Genomic DNA, 18,773 nt, shown 5'->3' on the forward strand with positions numbered 1-18,773 from the left:
CATACTGTATGCACTCTTTGCTCTTTTGCTTCCTCTCCCTCTCTCTCTCTCTCACACACACACACACACACACACACACACACACACACAGACACACACACACACACACACACACACACACACACACACACACACACTTTCTCTTTCCCCTGTCTCATTATGTAGAGGTTCGTTTGTACATATAGGATGTGGTATATACTATGCTAAGTGACATGTTTAAATATCACTTTGTTCTGTGGCCTCGCCATCTGCTCCTCCTTCTCCTCTCCTTCCGTAACCAATGCTAACTATTTTCTCACTATAATTGCAGTGTGTGTGCTTGTGTGTGTGTGCGCACAAGCAAGTTTGCCGAGCTCAGCAATCTCGGTTAATCCTGACTGGAATAACTAAAAGTACAGATAATTAGACTCTTCTCTCTCCCTCGCCTGACTCCTCTGCTCTGATAATCCGAGTATTTCCTCAAGAACTGAAATGCTTAATTAAAAGCAAACGAATAGCCGAGGCAAGAAGAATGCTCGCATGCTCTGTCCCTTCAGAGCGTACGTGTGGCGTACATTCATTTCCCGGAGACTCACCCTGCCCATAACTGCACGTCTTACCTTTGCATCAGCCTCAAATCACGTCTTCCCCCTAAAATGTAGTGACTCAAATTATGATGACTTGCTTTTCATCCCCACAGTGTGACTGCACAAACAGATTTATGTCCCCACAGCATGAGCACACTTACACACACGCTCATGAGTGTTGTTAGTTTTGCAAGCTCCTCAGCGACATTTCCTGTAAAGCCCTGTGTGTCCGTTTGGGTTATGTGTGTGTGTGTGTGTGTGTGTGTGTGTGTGTGTGTGTGTGTGTGTGTGTGTGTGTGTGTGTGTTTGTGTTTTCGGTTGTGTGTGTGTGAGGGAGTCCCGTGGATTTTCCAAACGCCTTATTTGGTTAACAAGATAAACTGCAGATAGGAATGAAGGAAAAGCGAGGTAGTCGTATACGGCAGAGAGGCAGAGAGAAGATAGGGAAACTCCCTGTGATGATAGATAATAGTTTAAATGACACAGAGGAGGGTCTGACGCACACAAACACACACACACACACACACACGGATACACTAGAGACAAAAAAGGAGAGTAGCTGCTGTTTATGGCTGTTTTGCATAGGGCTGTCCAATAAAAATGACCATTACCATAAACCTCTTTTTTTACAGCCCTGTTCAGCGTCAGGCTGATAGAGAGAAACAAGCTGAATGACTGTCGCTGCAGTTCTTCGCTAACTACTGACCAAGTTGAGAAAGTTGTAGAGGAGACAGAAACTTGTTGTTGAACTAAACTCTGGATTCATTTTGAGGACACAGAGACGACTGCGGGAAGCTTGATTTCTTTATTTCCTCTACGCATTTATCCCCATATATGTATCTGTATGTATATGTAAACATGTCCATAGTTGGAATCAATATGTCGTTTTTGGGCATGTTGCCGATATTCCAGAAGGAACGAAACTGGAATCAATGTGGGCAGCACATTTGAAAACATTAGCTCATCCTGGGAATCTTCTTCTGTCGAAGGGATTTGATGCTGCCAGTTAAGTTGGTGGCAGGAAAAACCTATGATTCCTAACCTGATTCTACTTTATCTAGATTTTAAGCTCCAGAACCACCAGTCGGTACATATGAGGTACATCTGCTCTGAAAAAATGTGCCGGAAGCAGTCTCCAAGGAATTAGCAGAAGCACTAAACGAGCCTTTTTCTTTCAAGCTGACATTAAGATGCAATGATAAAATAACTTCTGCAAAAAATATAAAGCAGGATAAACTTTAAATGTATTAAAAGGCTAAAGTGTGAAAAGTAAGAACTCTGCCACAACCTTCTTTATGGGTTTATCTTTATTATTTCATTACCCTTCAAAGATTTTAGATTCATTCATTAACCAGTTTCGTGATGCCAGTTTTCATATTCAGGGAAACTTAATAACTCCGCCTCAGGTTCTTGGTCTTCTTCATGAGGTAATAGCCCAATAACCAAATTCTACATGTAAACATATTGAATGTATGACACAGTAAACGGCCTCGTGAAAAAGCCGTTAATGTTTTCAAGCTTTTCTATGAAACGACTGCCATCCGACGTGGTTAGTGAACATTGGTGGGGAATTAGATGGAGGCAAAACACACTTGTAAGTATGGAAAGTGTGATCGGGCTGTAATGAAAGAGACAGAAAAACAATCATGGCTACACCGGGAGGCCTGCAGCCCACATGGAACCGACAGCAGCAGTATCGCAGGTGTATGTGTGCGTAACCTTAGGCGTTCCCATTAGCCTCCATGAAGTCAGGATCATGTGTATTAGCGAGCAGGCTGGATCTTATTAGAGGAGGCCTGGCTGAGCGCTGTCGGCCCATTGTTGTGGTTTCCCACAGTGGCCAACATCATTATCAGCTTCGCCTTGTAAAACCGCTGCATGAAAACGGTGCGCACACCCACGCACAAGCACACACCCACTGACTTACACACTCCCAGCACTCGCACACATGCATCTGCACACTCTCGCTTAATAAAACCACACTCCCGCTGTGCGCGCCCACGTGTTCTCTGTGCATTAAGCGGCGACTCTTTGAATTTATAGCACACAAACATGCTGGCACTCTTTTGTCCGTTCCCGCAAGGACGTACAGTGCATGTGTGCGCGCACGCACCCGCGCTGCTTTTGTTTAGTCTGTGACCGAAGTCCGCCCACGTGCGATCTGTTCTTCACTAAGTAGACCAGTCCTCAGCCTGAAAGGCCAGTTCTTTACGCGCGCACACGCAACCGTCGTGTTTCCCATTTAAAATACACACGCTCTCATGTTCTGCTGCAAAACACGTGATTTTTCGAAGACACTCGAAATGTTAGGATTGCAATCAAACACACAAACAGAGATAAACACGCAGGTTTGTTCCATCGCAGTGATGGTAATTGGACTCGGTCGTCCACTACCTCCCTTCCTCTAAACAAATATCCACCAGCTGAGTGGCAGCGCTTTCCCCCTCAAACCTAAAATAAAGCGATGCTTCCCAAACTCAGATTTTCCGATCCAAATACGTCGCTAAGGCAGGTCCGCCACTTCTGCCTGTCGCACTCTACGACTTCCTGTGTGCATTTGAGGAAAAGGGGTGGGGGGTGGGGGGGCCCAAATACATGGAAAGACATTGATGGATACAACATTTTATTTTGAAGTTCCTCTGTCACAGTTATAAGTGGGAGTCATGTCAAACAGAAAGAGACAAAGTATGTGCATGTGTGTGTGTCCCTTGTTTTCAATGACATGTTTGCTCAGTCTCGGGCTTGAAGCGGCCAGACTCTCGCCGCCTGTCTCTCGCTGTCCTCCCCGAGACACGGTCAGAGTGGAACAGCAGGGATCATCTAATCTAAAATAAATCCACTCCTTAAAAAGCACTCGCCACTTTTATGTTTCCCGGCGTCACGGCAAATATTCGGGGTCGAAAATTGTGGGAGCGCACGGGCCAAAAACCTGCAGAATCATTTATTTCTGCGAGTCTGGAAAATCGTGACAACACAAAACATGTACAAACTGGACCAGGGAAAAAAAAAAACTAAAAAATAAGTTAAAGTCACCAAGAGATAGGGAAGAAAGCCGTGTTTCGGTGTGTGTTTGTAGTCATCTCATTCCGTTTTATCCTGTTTGCCTGGCGAGTTCCAGGGGATGAAGCGGTCGGTGCGATGGAGAAGCGACGGAGTGGGGATTTGTCACAGCTGCTCCGACGTTCACTTATGTTTTGTTTTTTTACGCTTTTTAGCGAAGCCAGATGTACACAAGTTGTGTACCCCTGAGTAATCCGTGTGTGTGTGTGTGTGTGTGTGTGAGGTCGTGTGTGTGCACAACCAAAATTCCTTTAGCGTCCTCCTGTTTGGGGGCGTGGAAACATGCTAGTGTGATACATTCATGAACGCTGTCATGCAAGTGTGAGGCCACCTCTGTTTGTTAGAGCGTGTACTGTGGTATTTCTATCCTTGTGAAGACCGTTTTCACACTCTTGAGAGTGTTTTTAGAAAAATGCGACCGTTCAGATTTGTTTTTTTATAGGATTAAATTTAGGGATGTCCCTATTAAGTTTTTTTTTACCCTGATCCACTGCTGATCTTTTTATATCGAGTGTCGGCCGAAGCGAGTCCTAGAGCAGTCATAATTAAATAAAATTTCCCTTTGTCATCTTCCTTGTGTTCTCCTCTGTGCTCAGCGCAACTGTATTAACTCCAATAAATAAAGCTGTCAGAGTTAATGTAGTGTGGACGGGGTCGTTGTACCTTGGCTCCAGAAACCTGTGTTCTCTACTACGCATTTGTTTTGGTCATCCAGTGCCATAAACTCCCTAACCCCCTCCAGAATATTTTTCTCTTGACACTGTCTCCAGGAAACTTTTCTCTTCTTTTAAACAAAGTGTTCAGTATGCGCTGTTGTTGTCTCGTGCAGCCTTTGCCTGAGTCCATGTGTTCTGTTTTGTGACACTCCATGCAAATGAAGCTGGTCGTAGCTGGTGGTTGGTTGACGATCTCCTACTACCACCGCTCCTGATGTCCACATTGCACAGTTTACAAATCGCTGTCTGTCTGCCTCCACGCAGCGGACATTTTGCTCCTTCTTCTGCCTCGATATTTGGCAGATTTGATGCCAACCACCACTAAAACAGAAGAAGGAGAAGTGTTGATGCCACAGGGATGTGGTTTTGGTTTGTGGAAAACCTCGGCTGAAGCCCAATCCAAATACGAAGCGGGACTTCCCTGGGCTCACTGTTAGTGTTAGGTCATGTTAAAGGACAATGGGCTGCACTATATCAATGAGGGTAAAGGTTCAAACATGTATATGGAAAAAGACACTTTCATTCTTTCTGAGCTACCACGTGTTACAAACACACAGCCCATACTTTATATGTGGTTAGTACATTAACACTGACAAAGAGGCACCTTCTACTAAAAACAACGTAGACTACTGTGTAATATCAAGCTCTCTTTCTCACAGAGCATTACCCACACACATACTGAGACATACAAGTCAGCGTGGTGTGTATACACTACGGCCTCTTACTCTTTTTCTCACGCACTCACTTGTCAGCGCGCACACACACACCATTGGTCTGGAAACAATCTTCTCCACCCGTGTTAGTTACCCAAACACAGCGTCCCCATGGCAACGCGACGGCGTGCAGAACAGCCAGCGTGTTTGTCATAGTGAGGGAAGTGCATGTTCACATATCGATGGTCTGTGTGCGAGACGAGGAAGATGTGCTGTTTGATATAACGAGCCGGGCCTGTTATGGCTGAAGTGTGCGCTACCTGCACTGATGCACTGTCTGGACGGGGTTGTTTCACGCCGCAAAAATGTGAGAATGCGTGTTGAAAGTGTGCGTGAGCGTTTCCTCGGCAAGATGGTCACCCGCGAGGCTTGCCAGCTCCGGCAGAAGAAGAGTCGTCATCATTCTCGAACTGTGGGAAAAAAAGAAAGCGAAAGAAAAAAGAAAGAAAGAAGTGTGTCTGCGCAAAAAAATGATTCATTGTCAGTTTACACATATATGGAGATTTTAATGACAGTTCTTATTCTCCTCCCACACTGTGAGTCATTTAAATTAGATCTCATTTAGAGCGAGCCATCCATCACCGGTGAAATGTTCTGCAGTAGCGATGTGGTATTAGGATAATAATGCAACAAGATTTGTTCTGATTTCAGATTTGATTGGAATGGTTTGTGTTTTTTTTTTCTTCTTTTTGATGAGAATATACAGCTCAGGGCCATATTCGCGTGGGACCGCCATTGATTCGGGTCCCTCTGTGATTTGTGTTCATTTCAGAGGTCTGTGCTCTCAATCCCGTGCAAATCTGCCATCTCTGTTCTTGGTAACAAAAACAACACGGGTCATCTGAAAATATTAGTTTCATTAATCAGCAGTTTGGCCTGTCGTACGCTGTGGATGAGGAACAGTCAGTCAGAGCGAAACATGAAGACAAAGATGTGTGAGGTGGTTAAATGATAATAAGGCTTTTATTAATCGAGGTCGACGTTACAGTATTTATTTCCTCGGAGGGATTGTAAACATACCTTCAGCATTTCTACTCCATCAGCCCTGAGCTAAAGTGTCTTGCTCAAGGGCTCCACCTTGAGGCAGGGGAGGGTTTCACGTCTCCAGCTGCCGTGTGTGTGAGCAGACAGCCCCGTCGGCCATGTGCTCCTCCGTGGCAGAAGGTGTCTGTCTGCCCTTATGGGACAATGATAGACGGACTTATCCCTCCAGTGCGTTGATTTGGCCTCTGATATTTGAAAGTGTGTGTGTGTGTGTGTGTGTGTGTGTGTGTGTGTGTGTGTGTGTGTGTGTGTGTGTGTGTGTGTGTGTGGGCGTTTGCATATGATATTTCAGTGGTCTGACCTTTGCTGCGCTGGTATTGTGCAGTTGATAGATTGACTTGTGATGTTGCTGTGCATGACTGGATGATTAGCAGGCTGCCGTGTGAAGGCTGTCACTGGGGGAAAGTAAAAAAAGCAGATAGACTCATACTGTGCTATACCCTTTTAGGATGCTGTGTGTTGCTAATTAATTTAAATATAAATGTATTTAATAAGACGCTGAATCAGAATATCATAAAAGATGCTGACACATGGTGGATTTGATGGTTTCTTTCTGCTAAATGTTTAGGGAACTCAGTCAGTGAACTCTGTGAACCAGTCGCTCCTATTGGCTTCTACCTCAGTGGCTCAGCTCGGTTCAGGCCCATTTTATGTCGCCAAAGGTGTTTGGGGCGTACATGTTTTGGTCGTTGGATTTTCTTTTCAGAAAAGGATGTTAAAAAAACAAAAAATTATTATTATTTATTTCATTCGGTTATTTCATTTTCATTTTAAAATTTAAAAAATTGAAATTCAAGGCACTTTGTCTTCACTGGGGTGGAGAAGGGATAAACAACACTTTAAAAACTGGTCGATTTTCTTTTTCTGCTTCTAAAGACTGAAAATAAAATCAAGAGAAGATAGAAACTAAATGGCACCTGTTTTTTTCATCTTTTGCAAACAGAAGTTGCCACTTTCAAAGTAAGAGCACGTATGAGGACAGTACTGTGTTTATGGTTAGAGCGCCCAAATATAAGACCTCTATGTGGTTTCCCTAGGTAGCCCAGCCCAAACTACGTTCTGATCCATGTCCATCAACTTCTGTTACGCAGCGTCGTCCTCATACGTCTTCATATGTCCTCATCGGGCTCTTTGAAAGCCACAACTTCTGGTCGCACAATATGAAAAAACTCTAAATGAAAATAGACCGGCTTTTAGAGTTTTGTTTATCCATTCTGGACCCCGATAAAGAAAAATGCCCTGAATTTCAATTTGAATTTTAAAATGAAAATCAAAATAACCAACCAAGAGTTTCATTAATGTGCGTGATCTCTCGCTGTTCCTGCGTGTATACCCCTTAACTTTCAGACTTAAACACGATAAATTATAGAAATACTTGAACACTGAATGCGATGTAGACCGTATGCAAACTACCGAGCACCTTTTACTATCAGAGTATGGATTCAAATGTAACACTGCAAACATGACTCTGACTCACGTTTCAACGCAGACTGCAGGCTTGATTAGAGATAATGCTTATATAAGCTGGTGTGTTGGTGTTGGTGTGTGTGTGTTCCCATTTGTCACCCTATAGGCCAGATTATGACTACTCTCTCAGCTGTCTTTGTTATTGCCTGTAGTGGATTTGGATGAGAATACTGTTTTCGTTCCAGACCGTGAAGACGGCATAAACACATGAACGTGTCTGCGGGCGCTTACTTCACACACACACTCGTATACTATATACACCGCTCCACAGCCCTGTGACCTGGAGTATTAGCTGCCCTGCCAAAGCACAACCGAGGCCAACTGCCACAATAAATACACACAGTTGCACACGCTCTTTCCACGCTGGTGCATTCGGTTGGTCAATACTCGCTGCTGCCGCACTTATCGGTTTATCTGTGGACTCGGCTGCGGAGGAAGAAATCATCGACGTGTCTTTGTTCATCGACAGAATGCCGCTGGAGTTAACGGGGTGCTTTACCGCGGTTGAGTTGTAATATATCAGAAATAAGTGATTGGTTTATATTCAGAATGGGCCGCAGATATCTGCTCTGAACAGGCCATGCATGTAGATTATGTGCTATTGTGACTTTTGTGGCGCCGATATCTCACATCTCAGAACGAAATACAATTGGAGAGGGTCTTTGATTTCAGCCATGCCTTATCACGCATGTGTTTTCTGATCACTTTGTGCTGGTTTAGATGACAAGTCAGAGCTGGTGTTGTTTGTTTAATTGGAGGTATTGGCAGCAGCAGCAGACATACCTTTCTGTCTCCTCTCCATTGTTATTTTCCTGCTCAGTCTTTTGTTTCTTCTGTCTCTTGGTTCCTCATTGTCTCAGCTGATCTGTTCAACTTCCCGACAATACGTGTCACTTTGAATTCAGCCAATGAATGAGACGAAAGCTGCCTGCTTGCAAAAGCACACTTTCTCCATTTCTTCCAGGTTCAACATCATCACCTTTAGCTGCAGCGCTCTGCAGTATATTTAGATGAAAACTAGACTCTGTAGTTGGCTGAATTCACTGTGACTTTTCCTGCTTTCCCACAGGCGCCAAAGCAACGAGCTTCCTGTTTTTCTCTCTAAATGTAAATGAACACTTCAGTGGATTATGTTTTGAAATAGTCTCATAAAAACGAAAACGCACCGAGTGCTAAAATGCTGCATTGCGAACCTGCGTGATGCCAAAAGTCAAAATTGGCTGCGTGACAAATTCTCATCATCGCAATCACGATTGCTCACTTACCAGAACGCCTAACAGAGTTGATAACCTCTCCAGTCACTGCCACGCTTCATTTAGCCTTTGGCCATCAGGTTTTATTTTTCTTTAAAGAAAAAGAGGCCTGATATCAGACCGGAGGAGCAGATTGAATGGAGCCTGGCTCAGGGCTGCGGGCTGGCAGCGCCATGACTTCATCAGATCAATCTTGTCAGACTGATGTGAGCCTCTCCGATAACATCAGACATTAATCTGACATCAGAGGTGGAAATACAGAAACTTTTACCACTCTTAAAAGCAAAACAGCCTCTGAGACTGGCTCCTGAAACGTGCAATCTAATAAGCAGACAGGCGCTTGTGGGAAAACAGAATGCTGCTCTTCTCTGTTTCCGCTCTGTTCTCCAGTTTCCGGCCTGTTCTTTCCTCACTTTTCTGCCCTCTCTTCTTCCCTCCTCCTCTTCTCCTCCCTCCCTTCTTCCTCCCCCCTCCTCCTCCTCAGTAAAACCATCAAGGTGAAAGTAATTGACGACGAGGAGTACGAGAAGAACAAAACCTTCTACATAGAGATTGGAGAGCCTCGCCTGGTGGAGAGCAATGACACCAAAGGTCAGGAAGAGGGTGAGCCTCGTAAACGTTGACCCCCTTTGACCCCAGAGAGCCCGCCACGCTGCAGGGGCTGCATGTTCTCAGCACGCGGACGCACACAGGAGGAGGTTTCGATTCACGCTTTCTTCCTTTCTTTCTTGCTTTCTCCTCTCCTCCTCCTCCTCCTCCTGATGTGTCCTTAAAAGGACAGTGAACATGCAGCAGGCTGTGGGTCACCTCATCTCACCACATCCACTACTCCACCTCGTGTGTGTGTGTTTCTGTGCTTTTTTTTTTCTTTTTTTTGTTTTGTTTTGTTTGTGCGTGTAGATACCTTGCCATGTGGTTTGTTTATCATGCATGCATTCACCACCTCCCTCTATGTGTGTGTACGTGTGTTGTCCCATACAGGAAGACCATAACGGTTAGGATCTTAGACCGGGAGGAGTACAATAAGCAATCCTCCTTCTACCTTCTGCTTGAGCCCCCCGAATGGAGACGAAGCGGGAAGGAACGGACAGGTGTGACAACCAATCAGCACTGAGAATGTATTTTTTGGGGGGGGGGAGGGGTCTTGGCGGGGCTACAATCAACAGGCCTTTCTCATCATCGCACATTATTCACAAAACATTTTACGTGAATGACACATATCTTTATTTCATGCTAAGTCTAAGCAAGATGTGAATGTGTAGTGAGTTCACATTGGAAAAAATGACCAAATGAAAACACGGTTGCTACAATACATATTACAGTCTTCTGCCAAGGAGAGGATGGAGCTGCTCCCGGCTGGAAAACTTATCAGAAAACTTATCCAGAACGCTTAAGAAAACAACAAAACATAACGATTACTTTTTTGAAGTATTTCCTGTGAATAGGAAATCTACTCATTTACACAGTACTTTTTATAAAATTGATTTAAAATGTAGTTTAAATTGTGAAATAGCGTTCGGAAATTCCTAGAGCTCTCTGCACTTTTTTTAGTCGGCATGTTTTTTTTTCCCATCCTCCAAATCAAATGCTAAATATTTTGAATTCCCTGCATTTGAGAAGCTGAAAGTGGAAAATACTTGGCGTTCATGAAATGATTACAGTTGCTCACTGATTTTCTGTCAGTTGACTAAACTGTTAGCTAATTGTCAATCACAGCAGGCCTGTAAAATTATAATAATAATTCTTTTATTCATAAAGCCTTGTCAATCACAGGCTGCTGCACAGGCAGTTAAAACAGATAAACAGAAACAAAACAACCTATTTTAGTGTTGTACATACTGTATTGATTGAGAGGAAAGAACCCAAACTGCTAAACCCAAATTGCAACAACAGACGAGTCAAGTAAAAACATATGCGTCGTAGTGAGCTCAAGAGATATCAGAGTTCATATTGTGTTGTTGCATCTTGAGGTGAGCTGTTCCGTCTTCATCTTGGCAGAGATTACACATGAAAACCAGACAATCATCCAGGACATGACAGCAGCTTAGAGGATGCAAAGCCTCACATTTCATCTCTGATAAGGACACTCTGCAGTTGGCAACGCTGTAAGGCATAAAATCCAAGCTTCACTCCTATTTCTTATTTGACAGTCGCGGGGCTGCTCCCTCCTGCTCTCTCATGTTTTAGCGGGCCTGTTGACTTAAGATTCAGGTTGAACAAACACTGGAGCGATTTGGCTGATCTTCTGTGCCATACCTTCCTGTCTTTTTTTCCTTCTTTCCCTCCTCTGCTCCTCTTCAGCGATATGTGCGGAGAGCTTAGTGCGAATCACACCTGTCCTCTCCTTTCTTCTCCTTTGCTGTGCCAAGCCAGCCACAAGCTTTTCATACTTTCAGGTCTTTTTTGCGCTGCTGTCACAGCTGTCTTCAAAGTGTAGACGTACAGCTGGATTATGGACTGTTGAGACAAAAAGTGTATAAACATAATACTCAAGAGGGTGTTCACTGTGGGTTTGACACTTGTCTAAATAGCATTAAACAGCAAAACCTACAAAAAAAATAAAAATAATAATTAAAAATGTAACATCAGTTTGTTCAATGAGAATATATGCCAGTAATATCACTGTCCTTTAGTCAAACAGTAAGAAACAGTATTGCTTTCGTGCCAATGACTTTATTATCCCAAACTGGGGAATTTCTTTCAGCAGACCAAACATCTATAGTGAAAGAAATATTTACATGAATAATTAAATTATTGAATGCTGAAATGAAATTCCACTAACCAAGAACAAAAACATGTCCAGAATGTCCCAATAACAATAGACATTGTAACTTATACATGTAGCCTGCGCAGTGTGAGATTTTTATATGTATTTATGCTCTGGCTCATTCAGTAACAACACCACCCAAACACTAGTCGGCGCTGTGTCTTTTTTGCCAGTCAGGTTTTGTTTCTACTTCCTGCTTCACTATCAACAATGGCGACTAAAACCTTCGCCGAAACTTCATTGAACCCGAGTAGTGCAAATGTTTGTGTCTCCAAACCTCCTCAGTTAACCTCTCCTCAATGTGTTCCATCTTTATTGGACCAATCACAGCCCTTGCGCTGCATAACCTGATGGATCGTGGCAGGAAAGATTTCCTGGGGTGTTCCTCTTTAGGAGAAGGTGCTCCGTTGTTTGTCTGTTTAATGCTGGAGAGGATGGTCAGGATTATCCATGATCGATATTGGTTCAATAACAAAAATCTCCCCTGTATAAAAAACACCTCCTGAACCTCATAAACCATTTAAAGACGGCCGTGTTATCTAAAAACACACAACAAAGTGGAGCTGTTCTTATCCTGTGGAAGGTTGGCGTTTTGCAGATAGAGAGCAAAGCATCTGCAAACGTCCAACTTCCTCTGTTCTCCCACGTCTTCAGATCTCGATGAAGAACATACTAAAATAAGTTACTCATCCAGCCACAAGACTTCAGAAAAAAGTTCGAAATAAACCCAGTACTGATGTGTTACACTGCTACCTAAAACCTCAGTGACTATGTATAGGTGGACACTAGTGTTTCACTAATAATCAGGTCAATAGCCCAGTAAGAATAAAAATATCTTATGTAATCACTTAATCAGAGCAGGTGGTCCACTGGGAAAGAATTTTCAGTCAGATATAAGAGGAACAAAAACATGGAGGTAGCAAAAAAATAGTTGTTTAAAAAATAAATGTATCAGAATTATGCATGTCAAAAAAGTTCTGTTTCTATTAACATTATTAGGCATTTGGACACATGCATCAGGTCGTATTATCAGTGTATATAGTTATAGTGGAATCTGTAATAAGAATGATTTCACTCAGGTTGAAGAAATATTGTCAACTTAATGTTTACATGTCACAACTAGTTCAATTAACCTCAAAAGAACAGTTCAAATGTTAGTTCCAGTCTTTTCACTGTATTTTACACATATTTTATATTATCACATATTTCCTAAAATGGTTATGTTCTGTTTAACAAAATCAATAATGAATGTTTTCAGATGTTCATCTTAGTGTTTGGCCTCAGTCACGTGTTGGATCCCTGCGTCACTTTTCCACCGTGTCATCTCCTCTCAGCTCCATATCTCCCTCTTTTCCTTTTTTACGATCTAACCTGCAGCCGTAAAGATTTTCCACTACTTATTTATAACCTCAGACACACAGACACATTTTTTTTTTTTTTTTTTTTTAATATTAACTCTGACTTAATTAGAAATTTCTGTTCGAAAAGAAGTGATCCACAAACCAAATTCGTGTTAATGAGTTTGAGGTACATCAGCCCATCATGGTTTTCAGGTCGATGTCTAAAAGGAGTATTATGCCCTTAAACTCATTTCAGCTCTTCTGGGTACACTCATTAAGTAGCCCTATCTATGTCTCTACACACACACACACAGCTATGAGCGTGTTAATGGCAGCGTGTGTTTGCCAGGCATCCACAGTGTTTATAGTGATGAGGGGATCAAAGACAAGGGCTGGATATCGCATTATCACAGTCAGGAGATCAAACACACCTTGGGGACACACAGAGACAGACACACACTCGCTCAGTTCAGACGGTGCGCTGGCTTTGTGTGTTTAATGAGTGTGTTTTATGAACTGATTTGGTGGTTCACCACGCTAAATGAGCCCTGCACAGATCTTTATGGCTTCAGCCCATGACGGTGTCTGTTTATGCATCTTATCGCTTGGTTGTTCATGCACGTGTCCATCATCTGTGTGTACAGTATGTGTGTTCAAGATAAACCCTCAGTCGTCAGGTTTTTTTTTCTTTATTTGGACAAAGAATAGGTCAGCTGCCAGCGAGTCCCCAAACAACTCCCAACCTTTGATCGATTGTATGTGCCTTGGACCCTTTTTTTGTTTTAGTACTCCAGTGGTGGCTCCGGTAAAGTCAACATTAAATGCAGGTGGCTTTGATTTTGTCAGGAAACACGTTGACAGGCCTTTGGGGCTGCGCTTGCCATTCACAAAACCCTGTCTTTGTTTCTGCTTGGGGTTTTTTGATTCTGCATCCTGATGTTCCAAACTACAGCATGGCCCGAAGGTCAAATATGTGCGTTTGAATCAGGGGTGTCAAACATCCGGCCCGCCAGAGGGTCTAATCTGTCCTGTGGCATGAATTTGTCAGGACTTAACAAGAATTTTTCAATTAAAGTAACCGCTATTCCTAATTTGGCCACTCTTTTAGTAAGTAGCAGACAGAACACAACATCCAGAGCTAAACAGTGTACTCAAGCTATTTTTTTAATCTGTATGCAGATATTTAGGTCTTAAAGGGCTAAAATATGTCAGGTTGTTCATAAAATGTTTCGTATAAGTAGATTATTCATTAAATTTGAACATTTCCATAATGTACTTGAATGCAACTTCTTTGCAATAAAAAAGAGAACCATTTAAATTATGATGAATTATGAACAGATTGTGATGCTGTTATGTTACTGGTCTGGCCCACTTGAAATCAAATGGGGCTGTATGTGACACCCCTGGTTTAAAAGAATATATGTTAAATGACCCGTTCACAGTGTTAAACATATGTCAAAAAGAAAACCTCTCCCACCTGTAATAAGATTCTCTGCCATTTACTTCACTACCATTGTGCACAGTCTTGCACTAAAGTATTCACATGACCGTAGGTGGGCTCACACAGTAGCTACAAAAACACCTTGACATTTGGCCACTCCTGCTGTTTTTGTGTGCACAGTGGCTGCAAAAGTGCCATCATACGGTAACCGCCCTGTGGTTTTTAAATCCCTCTCATTAAATTTGGGGAAATTATTTAGAGCAACTTGGCGCACAAGCCAAATCTCAGCCCATGTACTTCAAAGGACTTGACATAGTATTTTCTATCACACTGTCATAACCAGTGCTCAGCATGTGTTCCCCATCAAATTAAAAGAAGCAGAACCTACTTGAACCTCCTGTGTGCGCAGCAAGTTGATACCAGACAAACACAATTTATCTATTTATTACATTTGTGTTTTACAGCACACGGCCAAATACACTGACCTGATAAATCTGCTCTTTTGGTTTATTCTCGCGTGGAGACCACTACAGAGAGACTTTGAAGTGCAGAATGGATTTTCTCAGTTTTGAACAATCCGAGCAAATTTCAAGTAGTTTTTTTTTTTAAGCCTCCCGCCCCAGAGACGGCAGCTGAAAACAGACCAAAAGAGGCACGTTCCCTCTCCAGCGTTGATTAATGTGTGAATTGTGCCTTCAGATGTAAGAGACCAGAAAAACAGCTTTAACATCGAGGAAGCGTTAGATTTAGAGAACAGAGGGAGAGTTTCCTTTTGCAATCCGGCGGTTTCATCTTTTACCAAACCGGTACTTAAAAATTAGATGAAGATAAAATGCCATTTTCTTTGGGCTGTGTTTTATTCTGAGTGCTGACTAAACAAGTTCTGCTTCTGCGGCTGTTCACGTCATATGTGAAGCCTAAAGTGTAAGTAACTCGCTCAGTGTAACCACTAAATGTGAGGCATTTTTTTTTACCTTAACAAGTATTAAAGCATTGTGGAAAATGGCCAATTTGCCTCTTATTAATAGTACCATAAATCAGTTCCAGACATCAGGTCTTTTTATCAGCCAGTCTGCTTCGGGTTCATGGAGCCGCCGCTTATTTTTCCAGACTGAATGATTTGTAAATTGCTCCTCCATCTGTGAACTTGTTTGCGCAGGTTGCGATTGCCCAGCCATTAATCACAGTATTGTTGATGATACCAAGGGCAGTTTTTTTCTTTTCTTTCAAAAAAGAAAATGCATCTCTGATTCTCTCTGAAGGTGTTTTGAGCGATAGGGTCTTATATGCAGGAGATTTCCTCTCTGGGGGTAAAGGCTAAATTTGCTAGCTTCAAGCTTCAGGCTTTTGAAGCTTGAACCGGACGAACCTCTTATGTGTCCGATTTTTGATTTGGACCGGAGGAGCCTCAGGATGGCGAGGAGGCAGAGGAGAGTTCAGCGTGGCCCGTGAACCTGCGACAGTCAGGGCAGAATAGTGAGGAGGGGACAGTGCTGAGAGGGTAAACAGCTGGAAACACACACACCCTGCAGAGGGCCATGACCCCGAGTCCTACGGCACACACAGTATCAAGCATGCATGACATACTCACAGAGTTAAACATGCATTGCCACATGTGACCACAAAGACAATGCATTTATATATATGTGTGTGAGAGACAGAGACAGATCCTATCTGACAGCTATGTCATCCTCCTTCTCTTCATGTCCTCTCTCTGACCCCTGATTGTATGTGCGTGTGTTAAGTTATGCAATAGTACGTAGCATCCTTATTAACCCCGGCCTCGATTAACATGGGCCAAACATTGTGTCCAAACGACACAAATTAATTGGAGACAATAAGTGTTTGTGTGTGTGGGTTTGCCTGCCTTTCTCCACATTTATTTATTCTCCATATTTCAATAGCGCATTCACTATATGGAGCTTTCCTGCACCAACATAAAGCACTCATTAATCATAATTCATCATTGTGTTGTTTTTGTTTTTTGTTAATTTTAGTTAAGTATGCGATTAGTACACATGCAGTACTGAATAGTATACATAAATAAGTGGATGGTACCATAGACAATTACCTTACTGAGGTTAGATCATTAAATCATGACCTTCAGTGAAGGATTTGCTGGAAGCAGTTGCTCTACTTTACTGTACAACTGTACAATATACAAACAAAAAAAATATTTTGCCAGTAAACTGCAGTCATTAAAGAGGGCCAATTATGTTTGTTCTCATTATCAAATTTTCAAATAATGAGGTATAATGTATGTAAAACTATTCCTCGTGACCCAAAAGCTCCGGATTCAGCATTTCTACTTCTGAGCTGAACTGAAGTCAGCTTTAAAGGGCCGTCTGCTACAGGCGCAGTATGTCTACAGAGATAAACTCCAGTCTTTTTGGTGAATGTGTGTACACGTTTTCACAAAAAAGTCTGACTGACTGGTGTAACAGGCTTTCAATGCACTACGACTTATCATATTTAATCCCACTCGACAAGCAGGTAATGAGCATTATATTTACTAAACAGAGACATCCTGCCGTTCACAGGGTGAGGATTTCCTTTTTTCTTCTCCTTCCTTCCCATCTTTCTGTTCTAACTGTAACACCGTCATCCTGCCACCCCCTCATTTTCCACATTCTCATCCTCTGCTCTCCACTCATTTTTCTCCATATCCACCTTCCATTTCTTCACTTCCTTACCCTTAACCTTTCTCTTTGTTCATACACCGGTCAGGCATAACATTGAAACCCCTGACAATGTTCTGCTGGGAAACTTTATCAAAAACAAACAAAAATAAAACCCTTGCGCCCACAATCATAATAAAACATTCCCAAACAAGGCTGGTGCAGATGTGTTTGGAGGCAGGACTGAAGAAACGACGGCTGTAACGATCAGTTCAGCCGTGGAAGTGTGTCGGTCGTGGTTGTTACTGGCAACAGGACGTTCAGTTGAAGGATTCATAAATCCCTCCCTTCACTCGTCCACTACTTCCTACTGAATATAATCTGTCATTTTGGCTTTTATAAAATGCCATGCATTCATGTTGGGCATTGAAATGTTTGAGGGCACTTTATTATGAATAGCACACAGAAGTAAACAGAGAGTCACACTGGTCACAGCCAGGATTGTCAGTGTCATGATTATGATTCTGTGTCTTGTTTCATTATCTTTTTTTAAGTTCCTTGGTTTCTTTACTACCTGTGTGCCCCCCCTGTTGATTAATCATTGGTTCCTCCCTGTGTGCTCCACCCTGATTAATTTCACCAGTGTTTCGTTAACCTCTGCCCCCGTGTGTGTTTGTATTTATATCCCTGTCTTCCCCTTTGTTCTCTATGTTTACTCCTCTTGCTTCAGTCATTTTGTCGCCATCCTGCGTTTTTGTCCTCCTGCCAAATTCTTACTCATCGTGATTTTTTTGCCTTGTGTCTCAGTTTACCTGCCGTCTGCAGCGCCTTTTGTTTCCTCCTGGTTATGAAATACTCTTGCCTCGATCCCCTGCCTCATCATTTACCGTCCTGCACCTGTGTCCTAGCTTACAGCCCACCTTTCCTGACTTCTTCATCACTCTCCCTTCTTCCTCTCTCCTGCTCTACTTTCTAGCTTCCCCTTTTCCTTCTTTGCTTCTTTTTTCTCTACCTCCTCTTGTCTTCTTTTATATCGTCCTAGCCTCTTGACTATCCTCTCCCACCTTTTGTCTTACTCCCTCTTTGTGCTCCGCAGTCATGTTCTTCAACTGCTCCTTCATTTACTAACGTTTCATTCCTCCTCTCCTCTCCTCTCCTCTCCTCTCCTCTCCTCTCCTCTCCTCTCCTCTCCTCTCCTCTCCTTCCCAAGTCTTGAAGACTTCTACACGTCCTATTCTGCTTCCTTCTATGAGAATCTCCAAAAGTTTGACACTTCCTCTCCCTCCTCCTCCTCCCCTTGTCCCCAGCTGTACTGTTTAATCCCGTCAAAGATCAAGTCTTCACGTCTTCTCCCGTCTCCTCTCTGTCCTCTTCCTCCTTCCACCTGCTCGTCTCCCCCTTGACACGGTGCAGAAGTTCATCCGCTCTGCTCCTCCCTTTGCCTTCTGTACGGGGAACAGTTTGCAAAGATCCCTCTCCTCCTCATCTTGCTCTGCCTCCTCCAATGAAACCTCGATCCATCAACTTTTCCTCTCAGCCCATTTTTCCTTCACCTATTGTGCTTTTCAGCCCCTCCCTCTCCCTCTGCCTGTCTTCTCCCATTCCTTCTACTGAAGTAGTCTCTCAGTCAGCGCATGACAAGGTGTGAAATCGCACATACACATTGACCGCATGCCACGTCATGTCAGCACGTATGGACCAATGTTTCATCCAGACAAAGATATGCTTCTTTAATGAAGTAAGCAAACTTGAATAGAGTTTGTAAAACCTGCATCTTATCTCCACTTA

General features: G+C 43.0%; 1 protein-coding gene across 3 annotated transcripts in view; it reads left to right on the forward strand.

Annotated features, from left to right (window-relative positions):
- Positions 1-18,773, forward strand: part of slc8a1b (solute carrier family 8 member 1b) — a 127,052-nt gene that overhangs the window by 77,074 nt on the left and 31,205 nt on the right. Inside the window, exon 5 of one of the 3 annotated variants that reach the window (XM_047602517.1) lies at positions 9,304-9,422. In XM_047602517.1, the coding sequence (XP_047458473.1) occupies positions 9,304-9,422 (119 nt within the window). Of the gene's footprint in view, positions 1-9,303; positions 9,423-9,800; positions 9,911-18,773 lie in introns of all 3 variants that reach the window. The other 2 variants (XM_047602518.1, XM_047602519.1) reach the window with 2 other exon arrangements.

Source organism: Mugil cephalus, chromosome 13 (assembly GCF_022458985.1).
Source record: "Mugil cephalus isolate CIBA_MC_2020 chromosome 13, CIBA_Mcephalus_1.1, whole genome shotgun sequence".
NCBI lineage: Eukaryota > Metazoa > Chordata > Actinopteri > Mugiliformes > Mugilidae > Mugil > Mugil cephalus.